This window comes from Xenopus laevis, chromosome 8S, assembly GCF_017654675.1.
Source record: "Xenopus laevis strain J_2021 chromosome 8S, Xenopus_laevis_v10.1, whole genome shotgun sequence".
Lineage (NCBI taxonomy): Eukaryota > Metazoa > Chordata > Amphibia > Anura > Pipidae > Xenopus > Xenopus laevis.
Window position 1 is genome coordinate 87,687,606 of NC_054386.1, and position 23,998 is coordinate 87,711,603.

General features: G+C 39.1%; 2 protein-coding genes across 2 annotated transcripts in view; one reads left to right on the top strand and one right to left on the bottom strand.

Moving 5' to 3' along the window:
* LOC108700312 overlaps positions 1-23,998 on the bottom strand; it is a 782,191-nt gene that overhangs the window by 103,333 nt on the left and 654,860 nt on the right. The window lies entirely within an intron of this gene.
* The window catches only part of LOC108700313 (A-kinase anchor protein 6), a 117,357-nt gene that overhangs the window by 38,350 nt on the left and 55,009 nt on the right, over positions 1-23,998 (top strand). Inside the window, exons 7-9 of the mRNA XM_018233403.2 lie at positions 1,447-1,589; positions 17,761-17,900; positions 17,993-18,113. Coding sequence (XP_018088892.1) covers positions 1,447-1,589; positions 17,761-17,900; positions 17,993-18,113 — 404 coding nt within the window. The remainder of the gene's footprint in view (positions 1-1,446; positions 1,590-17,760; positions 17,901-17,992; positions 18,114-23,998) is intronic.

Here is a 23,998-nt window from a genome sequence, read left to right on the forward strand (position 1 = left end):
ACAACACAAAGTATTATACTCACAACACAAAGTATTATACTCACAACACAAAGTATTATACTCACAACACAAAGTATTATAATCACAACACAAAGTATCATACTCACAACACAAAGTATTATACTCACAACACAAAGTATTATACTCACAACACAAAGTATTATAATCACAACACAAAGAATTATACTCACAACACAAAGTATTATAATCACAACACAAAGTATTATACTCACAACACAAAGTATTATACTCACAACACAAAGTATTATAATCACAACACAAAGTATTATACTCACAACACAAAGTATTATACTCACAACACAAAGTATTATAATCACAACACAAAGTATTATACTCACAACACAAAGTATTATACTCACAACACAAAGTATTATACTCACAACACAAAGTATTATACTCACAACACAAAGTATTATAATCACAACACAAAGTATTATACTCACAACACAAAGTATTATACTTACTGCACATAAATGATGCTTTATGTTTCTCCGGGCAGAAGTACAAGAGCACTAATGGGCACAAGAACAATGAAGGAAGGCAGTGTGCCAAGTGCAAAACAAATTGCAAAGTGTGCAGTTTTTAGCACTTTGCACAATGCTTTCCTTCCTGTAAATGACCTCTTAAAGGGATTCTGTCACGATTTTTATGATGTATTTTTTATTTCTGAATTATACTGTTTACACTGCAAATAATTAAATATAAAATGTAATTCCTGAACCAGCAAAGTTTGATTTTTTTTTTTAGTTGTAATACTGGTGTGTAGGTGCATTTCAGGTCATTTTGCCTGGTCATGTGCTTTCAGAAAGAGCCAGCACTTTAGGATGGAACTGCTTTCTGACAGGCTGTTGTTTCTCCTACTCAATGTAACTGAATGTGTCACAGTGGGACCTGGATTTTACTATTAAGTGCTGTTCTTAGATCTACCAGGGGGCTGCTATCTTGTGTTAGGGAGCTGCTCTCTGGTTACCTTCCCATTGTTCTGTTGTTTGGCTGCTGGGGGGGAGGGGTGATATCACTCCAACTTGCAGTACAGCAGTTAAGAGTGACTGAAGTTTATCAGAGCACAAGTCACATGACTGGGGGCAGCTGAAAAACTGACAATATGTCTAGCCCCATGTCAGATTTCAAAATTAAATATGAAAAAATCTGTTTGCCCTTTTGAGAAATGGATTTCAGTTCAATTCTGCTGGAGCAGCACTATTAACTGATGCGTTTAAAAAAATCAAAAAAAATCCCATGACAGTATCCCTTTAATTATTGTACTCAACACAAATTATTATAAGCATAACCCATACAACCCCTTTACACAAAATACCTTTAAATGGGCCACTATAAGAATCACACAGTAATTTCTGTAATATTGTATCATGTTGGCCATCTCTATACTCTAAAACTAAAATCTATTTTCTATCACATATCCAGGCTTCCAGGAGATGCTTCAGATGATCACTGCCCAGTGGAAAGAACTGCAAAGGCAGATACGGAGGCAGCATGGCTGGATCTTAAGTGCGCTGGATACCATCAAGGCAGAGATTCTGCAACCAGATGAAGATGATAAAACACAGGTGAGAAGGCAGGATAGAGCATATAACATACAGACATGCAAAAGTGAACAGGAGAAAATATGAAAAATGAAAGACCAGCAAATGGAGGGGATGAATGGTTAAAGGTAGACCAAGAGCAGAAAGCACAGGCTCCCTGGGAATATAGAACATAGCCAGATAAAGAGCAAAGATCTTGGGTGATAAAGGAGCAGTGAGAGACTGAGTTTGTGCAAGTCTGAAGGAGAGAAATCTGGGAAAGGCAAGAGGAACAAAGTTAAAGAAAAATGGAGGACGCCCACATCCTCAAGAAGCGGAAGGGTAGACAAGGAGTAGATAAAGAACAACTATACCTTTTTGGGCAAAGTCACATTGAATGAACTTGAGCATTTGGAAGCTCTGTTGGCAGGACATAAAAAGGCTTTAAATCACGAGAGAGAGAGAGAGAGAGAGAGAGAGAGAGAGAGAGAGAGAGAGAGAGAGAGAGAGAGAATGAATGCATATCAAAAGGAGACGCAACATGGCAGATAGACAGCAGAGACTGTACAGGACCAACAGAGATTGCTAAAGTGACAGATTTCACAATAGACAGACTAGAAGGAAAAATTAGGTAGGAATTAGACCAAGAGAAAACAGAAAAGAGGCAGATTGCAGAGCCAATAGAGAAGGACTGTAAGGAGAGTGGGCAGAGATATACACTGGAAAGGGAGGAGACACAGATCAGCAATGGTAGGTGTTAAGGACCTAAGGACCAGAAAAGACCTTCTCCCTTCTATGAAGTTTCGACAACTAGATAGATAGATAGTCAGGTTGAGTATTGTCTGTCTGATCCTGGGCACACACAGTTTGGTCCAAGAGTGTCTCAATTATATCAAATCATAATAAAAATTCCTATATTTGGCCATGTATGTTCAGTTGAGCTTACCTAATCAGCACCTTGATTGCTTATCAAGAGATCATGCAGGTGTAAATTATACATTCTGTTTAATATGTCATTGTATTAATCTTCTTATTCTGCATACTATTTGTTATCATATTGATTTTTTATGGTTTATTGTGAAAACCAAATAAAATATTTCAAACAGGAAATCATGCAGAGCTTTGTCCACCTGGAGGAATTGTCTTGGTGGTCTTGCACACAAGATCCAGATGGTTAAGGGCAGAGACACGCGCTCAGATTCGGGGAGATTTAAATCGCCTCTTCTTTGGGGCGACTAATCTCCCCAAACTGCCTCCCGCTGGATAGAATCTAAATCGCCGGCAGGATGGCACTTGGAGCGCTTCATTTCCAAAGTTACCCAATGTTTCCTTGTGAGGCAACTTCAGCAACTTCGCAAAACGAAGGGCACTGATTGCCATCCTGCCGGCGATTTACATTCTAGCCGGCGAGAGGCAGTTCGGGGAGATTAGTCGCCTCAAAGAACAGGAGATTTGTCGATGGGCGACTAATCACCCCCAATCTGAGCGTGTGTCTCTGCCATAAAAGTTAATAACTGGTTCAGCCTTGAGTGTTTATTCCCAGTAAAGGTCTAACTCACACCCTAAACCCCTGAGCCACTAGATCTTATTAAATGTGCCCCATGGCAGCAAATGGTATTTTTAATAGATCATAGTTAACGGTCATGCTCTTGTGCTCAGAACTTTGAAATGAATCCACCTCAGGCAGTTGGAAGTCTACAGCATGTGAATAGGGGGCCGTTTTAACAGTGTTTGTGAGCCGGGGATTGTACATGCATTTATTATCTTTCAGATCATGCTTTCAACAAAAGGGTTATTCTCTCTGCTCACATGAATCCTTGGAGGGTACCATTTTTTTCCCCTCCCTAGGCAGATAATATATTTTAAATATATGCTCGCCCAGCCATGCCGCTCCATTAAAGTTGTACAAACACACTCCTCTCTTGTCTCTCTCAGGGCCCATAAAGTCTTGTATCTTATTACTTTCAGCATATGCTCCTGTTGTTGTTGACTGTGCGGTGTTTCCCCTCCTCTCGCCTCCTCCCTTACGTTCCCTCCTAAATGATCCCCCTCAGAGCTGTAAAATATTTTGAATGCTTGTATTTTGTCTTCTGAATAACAATGCAGCAAAATGATTTACCTTCAACGAATTCTTTCGGACGGGAGCAGATTCTGCGCACAGGACTCACCGATATAGATTGTTGCTTGATTGAAGCTTACCTGTGCCAGAGGGTCCGGCAGCACTGATAAAGAATTAATCCTTTAAAATTATCTTTTTCTGGTGCAGTAGGATGATTCCTCCAGGTCTGCAGAGTTTTATAAACCTGCCCACTATATACAAGGAATATACATGTTTGTATTTCATTATGTGATTCAAGGGTTTGTGTGTTACTGCTGAACAGGTGTGCCTATACGTGTGTGTTTAAAGGGATACTGTCATGGGAAAAAAAATTTTTTCCAAAATGAATCAGTTAATAGAGCTGCTCCAGAAGAATTCTGCACTGAAATCCATTTCTCAAAAGAGCAAACAGATTTTTTTATATTCAATTTTGAAATCTGACATGGGGCTAGACATATTGTCAATTTCCCATCTGCCCCAAGTCATGTGACTTGTGCTCTGATAAACTTCAATCACTCTTTACTGCTATACTGCAAGTTGAAGTGATATCACCCCCCCTCCCTTTTCCCCCCAGCAGCCTAACAACAGAACAATGGGAAGGTAACCAGATAACAGCTCCCTAACACAAGATAACAACTGCCTGGTAGATCTAAGAACAACACTCAATAGTAAAAACCCATGTCCCACTGAGACACATTCAGTTACATTGAGAAGGAAAAACAGCAGCCTGCCAGAAAGCATTTCTCTCCTGAAGTGCAGGCACAAGTCACATGCCCAGGGGCAGCTGGGAAATTGACAAAATATCTAGCCCCATGTCAAATTTCAAAATTGAATATAAAAAAATCTGTTTGCTCTTTTGAGAAATGGATTTCAGTGCAGAATTCTGCTGGAGCAGCGCTATTAACTGATTCATCTTGAAAAAAATGTTTTTTCCCATGACAGTATCCCTGTAAGTGTGTAGTTTGGGATGCTGCAGTAGCGTAATTGGCTGACAAATTAATTTGCGGGCCAGCCCATTACATAGATAAGATGACCTATTTTACTTATATTGCTCCTTGTTGGTTGCAACCCCAAGGTTTGCTTGCTTGTAGTTTGGCCCCTTAGATGTTGCATCCCATAAAAGGCTATGAGTAGTGAAGGGCGAATTTATTTGGCAGGTGTAAATTTGCGGTGAATTTCAGCGGTTCGCCGTGGGCTAATAAATTCACCGGGGTCAAAGTTGTTTGACACCGGTGACGGAATCGATGCTGGCGACAATTAACAAACGCCTATTGACTTTCATGGCCGACGGCGTCAACTTTGCTGCTGGAAATTCGCCCATTACTAGCTTTGAGCAAAAAGAAAAATCATTTTTTTTCTTTTCATCTGCTAAATATCTATATTGATCAATATTTTCAAATGACCGGTTTTAGGGTAGATTGATCACAACTGGATCGATTAAGAACACATTTTTTCATTTAGTCTATAGTGATCACCAATGTTATCTGGGATTTTGCAATTGATTAACCCACAGCGATTTTTTGATAAGTCGGCCTCTGTGATTGTATTTCGGTTAAAGGGGAGATTCACGTTGAAGTCAATGGGCGTCAAAATAATTTTGATGCGTGTCAATTTTGACGCGATCGACAATTTTTATACACATGACTATTTGGTCCAAATGCAGTAAAGTCAATGGGCATCAGAATAATTTTGGAACAAAAAACTTCACTGGCACACAGGATATTTCAAGCAGGAAAAACCTTGCTAGGTATTTATTGCAGCATGCAACGTTTCGGGGTTACCCCCTTTGTCAAGCATAACAAACACATAGTGCACTAAAAATTTATAGGTGAAAAGGGTCACGTGATTCCAAATGGGTGTGGACCCAAGCAATGAATAAATTACTACATTAAAAATTCAAAGGTCAATAAAGTGCAAGTGCTGATAAAAAAGCCAAAACATCCTTGGCAAGAAATGGTGAAAGCATTTTCTTCGGTGAATAAAATGTTCATAAGTGAACATGACATTAAGGGATTTTTTACCTGTGATACGAAGGACGTGGTTTATTGTCTTAAGTGCCCGTGCGGACTGACCTATATTGGTCAGACAAGTCGGGCTATTAAATTGCGACTTAATGAACACAAGTCTAATATTCGTAATTATCGGCCGGCTCCGCTACTTCCACAAACCTCTTTAAAAAGTCTTAAAAATTCTGATGTCAGGACTGAAAGAATAAAACCTGAGACCTTATTGGCAAAACATTTCTTCATGCAGGGACATCAAGTATCCCAGCTGAGATGGCAAGTTCTAGAAAAAGTAATTTTTAAACCTGGTTTGGATAAAAAGAAATGTTTGTTACAGAGGGAATGCTATTGGATTTGGCTTCTCGAATCCCGGCACCCTAAAGGTCTTAATGAAGAATATAGTATGGCCTGTTTTTTGTAATTATTTCGCCTTCTTCCTCCACTCTAGATGAACAGCTTTGCCTTGGATGAACTCAGGGATAGATTTTTCTCTGCACATAAGGTTAGACAGTTTGTTCTTACGTTTGCTGAAAAGTTATAATAATATCTCCTTATCTCTGCCTGTGATTTAGTAACATTACTTTTTACCCTTTTTTTGTATTTGATACAATGTTTTTATCTTTTTCTAAATGTATGTTTATACATGTTTTCACTTTGATACTATAACTGGTGGTTAAAATGTCTTTTATATTTCCACTTTTCATGTTTTAGACACTGTGTTAGGACAGAAGATTTTATTATGGACATTTATTCACTTATGAACATTTTATTCACCGAAGAAAATGCTTTCACCATTTCTTGCCAAGGATGTTTTGGCTTTTTTATCAGCACTTGCACTTTATTGACCTTTGAATTTTTAATGTAGTAATTTATTCATTGCTTGGGTCCACACCCATTTGGAATCACGTGACCCTTTTCACCTATAAATTTTTAGTGCACTATGTGTTTGTTATGCTTGACAAAGGGGGTAACCCCGAAACGTTGCATGCTGCAATAAATACCTAGCAAGGTTTTTCCTGCTTGAAATATCCTGTGTGCCAGTGAAGTTTTTTGTTCCAGTATACTAGGGAGGTGGCCGATTCCTCCTGTTTGCTGTGCACCAGGTGTTCTCTATCTGATTGATTAGGGTGTGCGAGTGTTTCTTGAAACATCAGAATAATTTTGCCACTTGTCAATTTTTTTCTGACGTGGCGGATTTTTTGCCGGCGAATTAATGCGCTTGCGGTGAAATGTGGAAATTCAATGCAAATTCATGTCTGGCAAATTGATTTGCCCATCACTACAAGTAATGCCAACCCAACTGGCTAGGCTTCCTTTGATAGGATATAAATATAGACTAGTGGTAATTATACGTCATTTTATGATGTTACAGTCGATCATATCTGTTGCTTTCTGTATTTATAATCTTTTCCCAACCATCTTTACTTTCTTTTCCGTTGCCATTTTCAACTTCTGTTTATTCCGTCTGTGTATTGCCTTCCTTCAGAGAATTAAGAAAACTCACCTGGAAGGGGTTGATGTTGACTGGAGATGATACAGTATCTTGTTTTTACTCTATTGCTGCCCTTAGAAGAGGGCTCCTAAATTCCTTTGGTCTTAAGATCCTTTATACCCAGTTATATGAGGGGGATAGTGTATTTGGAGATAAGGTTCAGTTTTTAGCGAGTATAATATAGAGAACGGATCATAATGGATCATAACCAGATAATAACTATTTATAATATGATAAATAGATATAAGAAAGTTGCTATCAATGGTAGGAATGATGTTCACCTTCAAACACTCTTTTCAGTTCAGTTGTTTTCACCAGAAATAAAGACTTTTTCCAATTACTTTCTATCTTCTGTTTGTGACCGTGTTTCCAATATTGATGTGTAAAGTGTCATTTTTCACCTTATAAAGAAACTCTGGTGGGGGGCGGGGTCGCCGACTCTGTAAACTGTTCTAAATTGATACCTTTAGTTGATACATTTCTTTTCTTTGTCCCTGCTAAGCAGAATCTCTGGGCTTCATTACAAGCAGCTGTTAGAATTGATACAATAATTGCTAATATTCCACAGATACTGCTGAGAAATGGATCAACTAATTGTATCAATAAATGCAGCAAATTGCTCCTGGATCACTGAGTTGTCAGACCGAGACACTAGAGACACCAACATTAAACTTCAATTTTGGGAAAACAATAAAAAATAAAATATGGAAAGCAATTGAAAAAAAAGTCTTCGTTTATGGTGAACAATCTGAAAAAAAAAGTATTTGGAAGATGAACAACCCTTTTAATAGACCTCCCTTTAAGAACTATTTTCTATTTTAAGAGGAACTCTATACTAGTGACCAACTACAGAATCCTTGTTCAACACACTTGGGCATCACCCAGTCCTGTCTGTCACATGGGACCAAAACAATGTGTATGGCTTTGCTGGGAATCCACCATTGAGCCAAGTGAGCAATTGCCAAGTTATTATCTCTCATATTTGGACCTGGATGTTCCATCACAACGGAGCAGCCTTATTGGTCAGCCAATTAGACCTGACTGAGCCCTATATAAACCCACCCCTTCCATATCCTTTCCTGACCTGAGCATCTTCCCATTTTCGTCTGGCTGCTTGAGCACTATGGCCAGTCCTTAGCTCTTGTGCCTTTTGCTATCAACCCCTCTTGGTTGTTCCTTCTCCAGTCCTGTTCCTGCGTTGAGTTTGCCCAAGTCTGTCCTGTTGCTCTTTCCCACCTTGTCTTGTCTCTATGTCCACTCCATCCATATCCCACTCCTGCCTGTCCTGTTCCTGTTTGGTCACAATAACTGTCCATTGCCTAAAGGACTCATCCTCTTATCAGTGAGGACATTCCCCAAATCACTTACAAGATGGCTTTCTGATTGATATCTTTTGGGAGCTGTGTGTGTGGTCCACAACTGAGAAATTGGCATAGGATTTCACCTGATTTCTACTTTATGGCCATTTTTCTTTGCTGTACAGCAGTGGCCAAACAACTGTCCCTGTGCTTTTATGGGATTTAATGTGAAGCAGCGACTGTAAAGCAAAGCAACAACATATCATTGTGTTTGTCCTGGCAGCAAGCAGAGAATTCCTCTTCCAGAAATAGTTTAATTACACTTAAAATATATATTTTTTTCAATTAAACACTCAGGTAAACAGAAATTGGAAAAGGAGGCAATTAAATATCAAAACCTTCACAAACTCGGCTGCACTGACCGAGAAGCAGAACTCGAGATATATAAACGTGAAGATGATATCGTGCATTTTCTTCACCCCGAAACTCTCCTACGTTCTGCACTCTATTTTCCCTTTATATGTATATATATATATATATATATATATATATATATATATATATATATATATATATATATATATATATATATATATATAATTCATCTTGGGGAATTAGGATGAAAAGACAGAGTCAATACTTCCAGCATTTTAATTAAAACCGTTAGCGGAATAAATCCATTTCATTATCAGTTAATGAAATACAAGGTCATTTTACCACGTGTGACGATGGGCTGGGAATAACCCTTTGCACCGACAAACACAGCAACCTCTTTACCAAGCATAAAGAATAATCACATTGCAGAACATTCAGCTGACAGCAGTTTTAGTATAGATGGAGTGAAGAATAAGACAAATCAGCTCAAACTGAACCTTATGGTTGTAAATGACTCCGTTTATTGTGATGTTAGACACAAACAGTGTTTTCTGCATGCCATTCCTCTTCTCTGTTGGCAAAGGGAAGGTTCTACTCAAGAATAGAAAGGTTATTTTATCTGCCATCGAAATAAATTCCTTTAGCTCTGCTGGTTCAAACAGGCAATATTTATATGTTGTAGGGTTGCAGGTTTAATGTATGGCCATGTCAGGAATGTCTGATCGGCTGCAGGTTGCGAAACACTGTCAATGTGACCATACAATCTTGTTAAATGAGCGAATCTTTGGCCAATTAGTCCAACTATGCGCTGAGCTATATCAGGCTTATACGAATTTTTGGCACTCGGACCAACAATCGGATCGTAACAAGCCATTGTAGCCTAGCGGGAGAGAGTTGCATCAACATAATGATTTTTAAACCTGCCCATTAAATATTTACCCTATTTTCAAGGTGGAAATCATTGGGGCCCATACATGGACAGATAGCCTCCCCACTAAGGGGCCATATGGGCAGCTGAATTCTGCCCATGTGTGGGCAGCCCAGACCAAGTCAGCAGCTTATTTGTCCATTGTATGGAGCCCTTCTGATGGCCTGCTTTTCTGAAAATTGGCAGGTCAGAAAAAATGTTGGATGAGGACTGCTTTTGGGATACTGAGACTGTTCTCTCCTGCTTGGTTTCTATAGGGTTTCTATAGTATGATCCGATTGTTGGCATTGGTGGCCAAATTGGGCAGAGACTGTTAACTTTGCCAAACAAGTGGATCATTACAATTTATGCAAAACTTCACGGTTTTGATTTGCTATATCTGCAGTCCCACATTCTTTCCAACTATATTTCCTTCTAGACATGGCTCTTCCAGTTAGTGTAATTCAGTCCAGTTTGTGTTGATGTGATTCACAGAAAAGCTTTGGCTGCCCTTCTTGTTGGTAGTTTTCTGGCCCTTTTTCTGGTGGACTCCCTGATACCTTACTCAACTGATATCTGATTGATATCTATAGACCCTTATTTGGATATATATATATATATATATATATAGATATATATATATATATATATAGATATATATATATATAGATATATATATATATATATAGATATATATATATATAGATATATATATATACATACAGTATATATTTCTGGCAAACAACAGAAGCCTCATTTTGCTTTATTTCTAGATATACTACCAGGACAAGAGCCTTTGTCTCGCAAGGCAAAGCAGGATCAATTGCCCTTTATGTAAATGGCTCATAAACATTTATGGTACTGCTGCTCAGAATGCCTATAACTGATTTAAGAATGAGAGATACGGGGTCTTATCGAAGAGTCATGGTACTTATTAACTATACAAATAGCTGAATCTAATATGATATATAGAAGATAACACAATTAATAAACGCAGGCTAAAAAATGAAATGGTGTTATCATAATAGGGGTCAATCATGAGATGGAACTCTTTGCAATGCAATATCCTTTTACACACTAGGGCAGATATATATATAGTTTGAATGATTTGTAACTATAATTAATGAGTTGTAATACCTTTCTTGATTGAGATGAGATGTTTTCAGGCACTTATCAATATAACCATGAAAGATATGCAGGTTCTTTCCTAGGCAGAAATGTTTTATACTGTTCAAAAGATGGTCCTTGGGTAAAAGCTCTGACAACCTGTTTGAGGATCTGTATTAACTCCAAGACAATAGAATATATTTTTCCCATCTTAGCCAAATCTTATTGGCACCCAATGATTGGCCCTGCCTGCCAGCTGCTTGCTCACACCCCTGCTAGTCCTGCAGCGGGTTACCCCTCAAAAAAGCTGGCACCCTGTGGAATGAGGGGTGCGGGTCCGCGGGTCTGGTTGCGGGTCTCATCTAAATTTCTTACGTTATGAACTATTGTCTATATTTTACTCCTTTTAAAGTTTTACAAAACGTGTTTCTGTCCCCGCCCACTTTTGATGATGTCACCAGTTTGCAGCAACATCACTTCCTGCTTGATGGTGGTCAGCGGGTTGCGGGTCAGGTTGCGAATGAGGCAGTTGCAGGTCCGGGTCGGGTAGCGGATAAAAGTGTTGCGGTTTGTGGGATTCTTCTAGCCACATGCCCCATCTGCCTACCCATTCTTGCGGTCCTATTTCCCACTGCATGTACTGTATATAGACTATAGGTTAAAGCCCCCACCATTGTCTTTATCTATAAAGATAAAAATGGATAAGGAACTGTCGCTTCGTTTTGTGGAATTTTCCATGAAACTCATGTCCTCCAGTGAATGCATGAGACAGGCCAGCTCAGTTATTATTGTAGGATTACATGATATTTTTTGCACATTTTTACATTTTCTCATTGCTTGCCTTTCATTACAGAGTTATGAAAAAACATATTTCCCTCACTGTGACACAAGAGCATAGGCATGATATTTTTTTGGGGCTGATTTATGAAACTCCAACCTGGGGAATCCAGAAAGAGTTTCACCCTCTTATGTTTGATCATGTTTGTTAAAGGGATCCTGTCATCGGAAAACATGTTTTTTTCAAAACACATCAGTTAATAGTGCTACTCCAGCAGAATTCTGCTCTGAAATCCATTTCTCAAAAGAGCAAACAGATTTTTTTATATTCAATTTTGAAATCTGACATGGGGCTAGACATTTTGTCAATTTCCCAGCTGCCCCCAGTCATGTGACTTGTGCCTGCACTTTAGGAGAGAAATGCTTTCTGGCAGGCTGCTGTTTTTCCTTCTCAATGTAACTGAATGTGTCTCAGTGGGACATGGGTTTTTACTATTGAGTGTTGTTCTTAGATCTACCAGGGAGCTGTTATCTTGTGTTAGGGAGCTGCTATCTGGTTACCTTCCCATTGTTCTTTTGTTTGGCTGCTGGGGGGGAAAAGGGAGGGGGTGATATCACTCCAACTTGCAGTACAGCAATAAAGAGTGATTGAAGTTTATCAGAGCACAAGTCACACGACTTGGGGCAGCTGGGAAATTAACAATATGTCTAGCCCCATGTCAGATTTCAAAATTGAATATAAAAAAATCTGTTTGCTCTTTTGAGAAATGGATTTCAGTGCAGAATTCTGCTGGAGCAGCACTATTAACGGATTTATTTTGAAAACATTTTTTTTCCCATGACAGTATCCCTTTAACGCTTTTCATTACTGTTAGAAAAATATGCAAATTAGGGGCGGGGAGGTAAATCGTGTGACTTTTTGTCACAAAACAAGGAAGTAAAAAATGTTTCCCCCTTCCCAACCCTAATTTGCATATTCAAATTAGGATTAGTTTCAGTATTCCGCCAAAACTTTTGCGACGGATTCGGGGGTTCGGCTGAATTTGGAAAAACTTCAATACAAGTTCGATCAAATGCGCTATTATTTCCATTCGTATGATTCAAATTAGATCGAAAATGGACCTATTCGATCGAAAACAGACCTATTCAGCCAAAAAAACCTTCGATTTTAATTCAATTTTGAATCTTGAATTTGAATTTCGAAGTTTTTCAAATTCGAAGTATTCGACTCTTGATAAATCTGCCCCTTTGTTGATCCATTTCTCTATTGTATCAATTCTAACAGCTGTCTGTAATGAAAACCCAGAGATTCTGCTCAGCAGGGACAAAGATAAAAAATTAATCAACTAAATGTATCAATTTAGAACAGTTTACAGGGTCGGCGACCCCCCCTCCCACAGCGGCTTTAGAAGGTGAAAAAAGACACTTTACTCTTCAATATTAGAAAAACGGTGACACATAGAGAATAGAAAGCAATTGGAAAAAGTCGTTATTTCTGGCGATCTATCGGAAAACAACCAGTTGTTTGAAGGTGAACCACCCCTTTAATGCCCCAAACTGATCAGACATAGTGCAGGTTAATGGGGGGTAGGGTTGCCACCTTTTCTGGAAAAAAATACCGGCCTTCCTTCCTTTTCTCTATGAATAACATTGGGATCAACCATCATTTTTAATGGCCAGGCCAGTAAAATATCGGCCAGGTGGAACCCTAATGGGGGGGGGGGGTCATTCAGAAAATATAGTCTTTTATATATTGCAACCACATGTTTCAGTTTGGGGAAAAAACTTGGTAAATTCAACAGCATTGGCTTATGAAGAGCCCATCTATATGAAACTGTGTGTTATTATTATTCAATTACCATAAATTTGCTTGGAACTTTCCAGTACTTTAAGATCAGATGCAGTTGATTAACAGTTGAATTGGGTCTCCTTGTGTCCACCAGAAAGGGTCTTTCAGACGAGCGGTTTTACCTGCGCTCCCCTGTTTTCCGGTTTCAGCGTTTAGCCGCAGGGGAGCGCAGGAGTAGACGCACTGAATTATTTTCAATATGGCTGTACTCACACAGATGCATGTAAGCGCCGAACGCAGGAAAAATGCAACATGCTGCGTCCCAACCTGCGTTCGCCGTTTACATGCGTCTACTCCTGCGCTCCCCTGCGGCTGAACGCATGAAACCCGAACGCAGGGGAGCGCAGGTTAAAATGATCGTAAAAAAAACTACAAGTGTTCGGTAGTTATGACTGATTCATTTTGAGTTGTGAAAAACGTCTTTCATTTAGGGGGTTCTAAATGTCCTTTTTCTGTGATCAGTATGTGTGTGTATATACCACACCCTTGTACATTAAATTATCCAGATAGAGTTACTGTTTCCCCATGATCCCTCGCAGTGTGAAATCAATTTTTTGCTAATGTTGTCTAATGTGTTGCTAATTAAAGCGAGCATGTTAATTAAAGCAGAGGCTAATGTTAATTACCTATATTAATGGGATCCTGCTTTGCACCTGCCAAATTCTCTAGCTTCATTTTTCAAAATATCTCAATTAAAGTATAATTTTATATATATATTTTTTTTTTTTTACTTTTCATTTTTGACTCTCAGGAAAAAACCTTTTAACCTTTCCAATGCCAAAAAACCTGATCATCATAAGAAATAAATGTAGTATTTAACGCTGAACGCTGACATAAATCTGATTAACTTTTTGGCAGGAAAAAAAAAAATCAGTTTGTTTTCACTGTACTTTATAGGCATGGCCTTATGAGACAGTAAGGAGATGAGCTTTGCTTATTCCCTTTGCAGCACATACAATTGAACCTTCTTCTTGTTACATTTAAAGAACATTTGCACAAATTCTTTTTTTGATGGATTGATATTTTTGAGGATTATTATTATTCTGAATTATTACAGACATGGGATCTGTTATCTGGAAACCCATTATACAGAAAGCTCTGAATTACAGAATTCCCATGGACTCCATTTTTTCAAAATTATCCAAAATTTTCAAAATTATTTCCTTTTTCTCTGTAATAATAAAACATCACCTTGTACTTGATTCAATCTATGATATAATTAATCCTTATTGGAAGTAAAACCAGCCTATTGGGTTTATTTAATTTTTACATGATTTTCAAGTAGACTAATGGTATGAAGATCCAAATTACAGAAAGATCCGTTATGTGGGAAAACCTCAGGTCCCGAGCATTATGGATAACAAGTTCCATACCTGTATTTAGATCTCCATACCGTAAGCCTACTTAACAATATTTTACAGTGGCGTAACTTCGGATGCCAGGGCCCCCCTGCAAAAAAAATTTTTTAGGGCCCCATAGTGGGAGAATCTTAGTTTACATATTAAATAAACCCAATAAGGATGAATTGTATCTTTGTTAGGATCAAATACACGGTACAGTTTTATTATTACAGAGAAAAAAAGGAAAATGCTTATTAAATTTTCTAGTTATTTCATTATAATGGAGTCTATGGGAGATCTTTCTGGATAATGGGTTTCTGGGTAACTAATCCCATACCTGTACTGAAATTCCATAACTATTAATGAGAGGTTCTCCTGTAGTGATGGGCGAATTTATTCGCCAGGCGCGAATACATTTACAAAAATTGCAGCGAAAAATTCATCAATATCCCGCACGCCCATTGACTTTAATGCAGTTGGATAAAATAGACGCGCGTCAAATTGTTGCCGGCGTCGGAATTGTCACCGGCGTCTATTTTTTTACAGAAATTCGCAAATTTTTCGGCTAATCGAAACGGGACAAATTGGCCCATCACTATTCTCCTGCACATTTTGGGTGCTTCTCCACTAAAAATAACTAAGAATATGGCATGAGCCTAAAGAAGGAGAATGGCAGGGATTTCTAAATCTCCCTGATAGATACGTCTAGGATCCTTGGCCAGATATTAAATGGATAGGATGTCAATTTGACCTCATACTCTGTCCAATAAGCAGAGAGAGAGGCCAAGTCAGCAGCTAAAATGGGACTGTGAATGACTAGAGTGAAAACGGCATTGGATTTAGCACTTTATTTACACATATTTTTTTCCTATTCCTTTCAATGAGCACCAGGCTATTAATCCTTCCAGTCGTTAGACTTTATCAGCTCGCTTTCCTGTTACCTCTGTTTTGTAATGTACCCCGTTTGTATTAATAATCACCTAGATTTGTAGTTCTTACACAAGTGCCTGAACTTATTTAGTATATGCCTTCAATGAACCTGGCGCTGGCTTCTCTGTATTTATAGGCAGACACAAAAGGCTGGGGTGTTTATTCCTCCAACAGTCGAATCGCTCAGAGTCCCCCCCAAGCTGTTCAACGTGCAGAAAGAAGAAATATTTCCTCTCGAAGTTCACCACAAATCTTATACTTCCCTTCTCCAGGAGACGGAGAAATTCAATATAACAAAAGGCACGTTGCAAGCCGACTGCATTATGCATCTGTCCCCAGTATCTGAACAAATGTAAATAGGGTTTTATTTAAAACATCTGTCTGCAGTGGGATAGATAAATGTGTGTGTCTGCCATCCAGCTGTTGGCTTTTAATGCTTCAAATAATAATAACTCCCCCCCTCTACAGAAAAACTAAAATCCCCAGGACAGGAATGCGACTTTCAGGATCTGACCAGCGGGTGCTCAAGTCAAAAGTGCCTTGGATTTCATCTGTGCTTTTCCAGCCTTGCCGCTTTATGTAGGAAAAAAAATATTTATATATATTCGCGGTGCATGGGGATCACAGTTCCAATGGTTCCACGGCACATGAAATGCAGTAAAAGTTTATAAGGCACAAAATGAAGTCATTAAAAAAATTGCTAATCTGCTGTCATCGTGAGAGTAAGAGGTGCTTTTTGTGCAAATACGAAGTGCAAACACGGAAAATATTAGTGGGTGTTTCTTGCTCTCGGGTGTTCACATGCCTGTGTTTTCCAAGTTTCCCATTTTTGAATGCATGGGATTTATAGTGGAACAATAAATCACATTTAACTTTTATAATAATAAAATTATAAACCTTTCTCAAATCTTTCCTAAGCAGAAGAACATCAGAGCAGCCTCTTGTCTTTCCCCTGACAACTTCCTTGACTACTTGGTGGTCAGACTGGTGGGAAAATGACCAGCAGGTGTCGCTGTTGTAACAAAATTCATTCATATTATCAGTACATGTATCCCTGTATATCTTGGAATAAAAAGAAAATAAATAATAAATGTAAATCACAAAAGTGCTTAGAATAGTCCCCTCATCAATTTTACATTCACTTATTCTAAAGGTTTACTTATCCTTTAACCTTTTTTCCTCGGGGGGGGCTGTTATTAAATCTTGCAGTCTGCTTTTTGACCAAAGAATTGGTAAAGAATAAGTAATATATTAATTACCATTACAAGGATACTTCAGATCATTCAAGGGCATCATAGAGAGCAGCCGGGTGCTTTGGGTGCACCTTCTACTTGGCCTGGTAATAGGGAAGAGGGAGGGCAGACTGTTTTGGTTGGCAAAGAGGGGGTAGAACCCACATTTCACCTCAGGGCTCATGGTCTTCTAGTTACTTGAGCTGAAAATGTACTACAAGTTGGTTATAGAACTGGCATGCACTGCATTAATATATATATTTTTACTCATCAGTTCTATATATTTTATTAATACAGTTTCACATGGCAAAGATAATTGGAATTAATTGCCCGATGAGTTAAGTTCTGCTCCCTGCTTTGTGTGTGAGTTAGGGGGTTCATGTGCTTAAAGTTATTCCACGAAGCTCCACATTCCTGGATGCCTCAATTAAAGAAATGAAGAACACTAGCATACAGCTCTACTGCCTAGGGATGTCAGGAGGCCAATCTTCCATAGTAATGTCTTTTAGTCAATCACTCATTTACTCTCACTTCTTTAGGGTGATAACATCATAATAATTGCTTCTCTGCAAAATTAAGTACTTACATTGAAATGTTAAAGTGCAAGGGTAACATGAATTTCCATCTGCTTTCAGTAGGGGGGTTTAAGCCTAACATTGCATTCTTCTTTCTTATCAGTGACCCATTTTGGTTTTCTAATCCACAATATTTACAATAATGTTTATGTTTTTCAGCAGTTTTTTTTTTTTGTTTATTCTAACATTATTTCTAATTTGGTTCTTTTTCTTTATCCTTCTTTTCCCTGTAGGCAAATGGGTCTCTCAGCTCCTTAGAAGCCCAAAGAGAAGCTGTTTCCCAGATGTCACTGCAGTTGAGTATCGTGCAGCACTCCCCTAATCCTGTGCCTCCTGAAGTGACGCTCATTGAAAGAAGCCCGAAAAAAGAAAGGTAAAGGCCATGTAGCTTACACCTAAACATGGCGGCAGGTACATTCTACTGGGCTGATAGAGTGGCAACTTTCATTTCTTCCTCTCCTACAGCATGGATGAGGTGGAGGCAGAATGGCAGGACATCTGGGACTGGCTGCTTGACATGGAGGCCACAGTTCAAAACAGTCTAGGGTTGCTGGTGTCTGAGGATCAACATCTACAGATGTGCAAGGTGCGTTGCTAATAGCAAATATGGCTGATCAAGAAAGGAATAGATTAGTTAATAGATCATTATGTCAAATTATTTGCAAAATATGGAACCAGCTATCAGTTTTTTTTGTTATTTTGTAGGTATTGCTTTTCAAGTTGTATCCACTAAATAACCCTGATGAAGTTTGTTTAGAGGCTGAATTAAAGGCATAAATGACTAGGGATGCACAGAATCCAGGATTCGGTTCGTATTTGGCCCTTTTTCAGCTGGATTCGGAGTCTGCTGAATCCTTCTGCCTGGCCGAACAGAATCCTAATTTGCATATTTGCATATGCAAATTAGGTACGGGGGAAGTACAACTGTTTTCCCCTTCCCACCCCTAATTTGCATATGCAAATTAGGATTCGGATTTGGTGCGGAATTCATCCGAATCTTTCGTGAAGGGGTTCGGCCTAAAGAGTGGATTCGGTGCATCCCTATAAACAACACAATGCTTTTCATTAACTATTTGGCAGCACCATGGCCAGTTAAATGATATACCGTTATTGGATCCGTTATCCGGAAACCCATTATCCAGAAAGCTCAGAATTCCGGAAAGACAGTCTCCAATAGACGCCATTTTATCCAAATAATCTGAATTTGTAAAAATGATTTCCTAATTATAATAAAACAGTAGCTTGTACTTGATCCAAATTAGATATAATTAATCCTTACTGGAGGCAAAACCAGCCTATTGGGTTTATTTAATGTTTACATGATTTTCTAGTTGACTTATGGTATGGAGATCCAAATTATGGAAAGATCTGTTATCCACAAAACCCCAGGTCCCGAGCATTCTGGCTAACAGGTCCCATACTTGTAGTAGTCATAAATCTAATGCAACTGGACTTTTTATGAAAGGTCAAGTCAAGAGTGAGTTTATTGTCATTTCATCCATATACGTTTGTACAGTACACAGTGAAATGAAACAACGTTCCCTTCATGCTCCACATATAGATATTGTTTACAGTGACCACATCTTTAATCAAGATGGCATTTCTAGACATTTTCATTTTTAGGGTTTAGTTCTCCTTTAATTCAATGTAATGATGGTGTAGGGTTAGCGATAGTGCTATAAATGGTGCAATAAAATAAAATAAGCCTGGTGCTTGGTATAGTAGGATGACACCTTCCCAGTGCAGTAGAAGAAAATGTACCAGCAAAGCAGAGGAGATGCAAGAAGGATTAACACCTGTGTGTTTATTGCATTTTGCTGACACAATCCTTTGTCAATAATACCTTCAAAATATTGCATTCACCCAATACACATGCTGGGGTTATGCAATAACTCACCCTCGTGGTCTAGTGGGGGTGCGACGGGGACACCCGCCGCGTCCGTCTCCTTCTGCGTGGTTTCTGTAAATGAGCATATGTTCCATCTTGTGCATTCGGCTATTGCCGCCTATATCCGGAAAGTGCCGAACACCAGTTGGCACAAAATTCAAATATTTATAGGGCTCTCTGTGTTAAAACCATTGCCCATTAGTTCCTGGGTGTGATTTCCAAGTGATTCCTGTTCTGTTTTGACTCCGCCTGTCTCTGATTTTGTCCAGTCCACTGCCTGCCTGATTTTGCCTATCCTTTGACTATTATTCTGGATTCAGATGTTGTAATGCGTTTTGGTGTTTGACCCGGCTTGTGACCTCGACTCCACTTTGTCTATCGATTCCGTACTGCGCAGCCCGATTGGTAACGACCCAGCCTGTACCTTGACCACACTTCTACTTCTCCACTCCAGTACCATGTCTGGTTCCCTTGCCTGCCTAGAGCTCTCTCCCTGGTCCTCTCACATTAAGACCTGGCGGCACTTGAGTAGCAGAGGGCTCCACCCGAAGCCAAAGGTAGTTACTAAAGGCAGAAGAGTTAGCCGTGACTGGGACCTTGGAGTTTGCTCTGGGTTTAGGATTCCGTTCTCTACAGTGGCCCAATGTACTGTTACGAACGGCGGCGTCCCGTTCAGTACTTTCCAGATATAGGCGGAAATAGCCAAACGTGCAACCCAGAAGATGTGTGCATTTACAGAAACGGCGCCAAAGGAGACAGATGCAGCGGGCGTCCCCACCGAGGGTGTGATAGGTAGACCACCAGGGTGAGTTATTAACTCTGCTTGCATATACTCTGTTGTCCTGGTAGACTTCTTCCCTATCTCTGCCTAAGTCTTGGGGCAAAAAGTATTTTGAAGCCAGGAACTTCTAGTTATGCCATTATTTCATATCTGGTTACTTGACATTTGTACCTTGACTTAATCCATGGCCTTACTATTTGCTTTAGGTCCATGTCTGGCACTGAGAATTCTAGGCTTTTACTGGCTTTATTTCTGGTTTACACACCATAAACTCTCCCCTGTGAGTGCAATGTCAGTATATTGGGGAAGCCGTGGGTCGGTAAAGAGAAATTGAATGCATGTGCCAGAAATGGAGAGTTTTAAGCCAAACTTTAACCAAAGAAGGGGCTAGTGTAGACATATTTTTGGCTGGGAAATTCATCTTAGAGTAATTCAATCAAGGCCTCCTTAGAGTTAAAAAAAAAATCCACATGGCATAAAAAGGAAAGGGGGGAGGAGTACGGAAAAGATTGGATGTGGGGGTCTTTTATTCGAAATACCAACCTGCAATAAATCAAGCTCATTTAGGTAATTTTTATGGATGTAAATCTATAAAATGTCGTGTTGAAATCAATGAGAACATATGGTATATTTCACAGAGCAGATTGCTTCTCATAAAACCCAAAATTGATAACAAGGAAAGAAAAAATACAGTGGAAAAAAAATCCGACAATTTAATGCCATCAAATTCCCCTGGACCCATTTTTCTTTCTTCTCCTCTCCCCCATGTCATTAGTTATTTCAGGGGGGTCCACACTGCCATTTTTTTTTTTTTTAAAGGTTTTTATATTTGGGCTCACAGTGTCTACACTTTTAAATACTAATTGAAGGTAAAGATCGCAGTGAAACAGGGATGCGTCAACAGAATCCCAGCACTCTTTGTAGCACTCAAATACAGCCAAACCAAATGCAAACCCGGAAAGTCATGTGGCTTTAACTGAATGTCAGACTTTTTTAAAAACAAAGTTGAATATGCAAATTAGATCATATTAAATCATAGAGAAATGATTCTGTATTCAGTTGAATCTAGTTGCAGTTTTAGCTCCCAGTTGTCTACTCCAAGTGCCAAGAGAACTTCCCACTTGGGGAGCGAGAGTAGCTGAAAGGCTTAATATATATTAAATTAAAATCTTATATATTTATATATATATTTTTTTTAAATTTATTTATAGATAAGCAATGCAGAAGAACGGCACTCTTAGGACTTGCTGAATCAATCTTTCAAAGGTTTATTTTGCTCAGCGTTTTGTTCCCCGACAGGGACCTTCGTCAGGAATCAGTGCAACCAGACCCACAGTAGTGTGACAGAATCTAAACCCCTTAGTTTCCACCCCCACAAATCCAAAAATGGTTGCCTAGATGTTCACTAGTCAGACCTCCAGTTGTTGTTGTATTGCAACAGTTGCCAATAATCCAACTGCCGTACAGTAATGACAATTAAACCTTATTTTGTCCATCTCGTTGGATGTCCTTATTACCAGTGCTGTGTTAGGAATGAGATGATGATTAGACAGATGTAACATACACACTAAAACTTACTGTGGCTTTGGGCTCATGAGTTCATTGGATGTTTTAGAGTTAGGGAACCAATATAAATAGAACCTTTTATTCATTATGGTTTCCCTGCATAATGCAATGAATATTTGCAGAAGACAAAGGAAGGGTAACTCTTGAAGATAATAGGTGGAATGTGAGAGGGAACATTAGATTCATGATGAAATGCCATTATATTATTTAGGTGGAATATGAGAAGAAAGGTTATGTTCATGGTGAAGTGCCATAATGGAACAGTAACACCAAAAAATAAAAGTGTTTTTAAGTAACGAAAGTATAATGTACTGTTGCACTGCATTGTGTTTGCTTCAGAATCAATAATATCGTTTATATAAACAAGCTTCTGTGTAGCCATGGGGGCAGCCATTCAAGCATAGGATACACAGTAGATAACAGATAAGTACTACTATAGTTTATATAAACAAGCTGCTGTATAGCCATGGGGGCAGCCATTCAAGCATAGGATACACAGTAGATAACAGATAAGTACTACTATAGTTTATATAAACAAGCTGCTGTGTAGCCATGGGGGCAGCCATTCAAGCACAGGATACACAGTAGATAACGGATAAGTACTACTATAGTTTATATAAACAAGCTGCTGTATAGCCATGGGGGCAGCCATTCAAGCATAGGATACACAGTAGATAACAGATAAGTACTACTATAGTTTATATAAACAAGCTGCTGTGTAGCCAAGGGGGCAGCCATTCAAACACAGGATACACAGGACAACTGTACATTATATTATCATTCCTTTAAAACACTTTCGTTTTTTGGTGTTATTGTTCCTTTAAGTGGTGGTTCTATATAGTGCTAAAGGAATGTGCCCTTTCAGAGCTGTGCAGATATCTTAATGCTGGGGGTTTGGTGAGTCTGTGTCCCCTCATGCTGAGTTGATTATCATGGCTCTCAGACAGAGCATGCTGGCCCTCTGCCCAAAGAAAGTCTCTTTCCACTGTCACCTCTGTGTTTTTGGCACACTACTCCTTAGTGGTTATATCGGGTCAGCTGGTCATAATCCTGAGCCCGTTGGAGAGAGAAGAAGGTAGCAGCTGTATACCATTCCTCTTACTCTGTGCAGCATTAACCCCTCACTGCTGGAACTCTTAATCTGACGTTGCTTGAAGGGAGTGTCTTGATTTTTTTTATGTTGTTTTTATTTCTAAATGACACTGTTTACACTGCAAATAATTCACTCTACAATATAAAATGTCATTCCTGAACCAGCAGGTGTATTTTTTAGTTGTAATATTGGTGTGTAGGTGCATCTCAGGTCATTTTGCCTGGTCATGTGCTTTAAAGAGCCAGCACTTTAGGATGGAACTGCTTTCTGGCAGGCTGTTGTTTCTCCTACTCAATGTAACTGAAAGAGTCAAAGTGGGACCTGGATTTTTACTATTGAGTGCTGTTCTTATATCTACCAGGGAGCTGTTATCCGGTTACCTTCCCATTGTCCTGTTGTTAAGCTGGCCATAGACGCAAAGATCCGATCGTACGAATCCTCGATTCGTACATTTTTCGGGCCTGTGTGTGGAGACATTTTTCGTCCCACTGAGATCAGTCGTTTGGTCGATCGGACAGGTTAAAAGATTTCTGTCGGCTGCCGATAATTTCTCTGCATGTATTGCCAGTCGGACATTTTTCAGTGGGAGACTGCTTTGTCGGACATAACTTTCGTACAATTGCTGTCAGGGGCAGAACATCGGCTGATCTGTTCTTTTACTACTTTATTTGATCGGAATGGTTAGTGGCAGGTCGGGAGATGGGGAAGTCCGATCGTTCGAGCATGACTGGCGTCACCTGGGAAACTGACAATATGTCTAGCCCCATGTCAGATTTTAAAATTAAGTATAAAAAAAAATCTGTTTTCTCTTTTGAAAAACAAATTGCAGTGTGGAATTCTGCTGGAGCAGCACTATTAACTGATGCATTTTGAAAAAACATGTTTTCCCATTACAGTATCTCTTTAAGAAGTGGATCATATATTGGGCTAGGTTTTATGCCGCTGGTGCTGGGCTAACCAGAGACCTCCTTATATAGGCAATGCTGTTATTAAAAATGCAAAGTAACATATTATTTAGTTGCACAATAGATGGGATCTACAGTATATCAGGGACATTCAAATTCAGTGCCACGGAGAGTTGTAATTCAGCTTGGATGGAACACACTGCTTTGGCCTATGGCACATTTGATCCTTTCAGTGAAG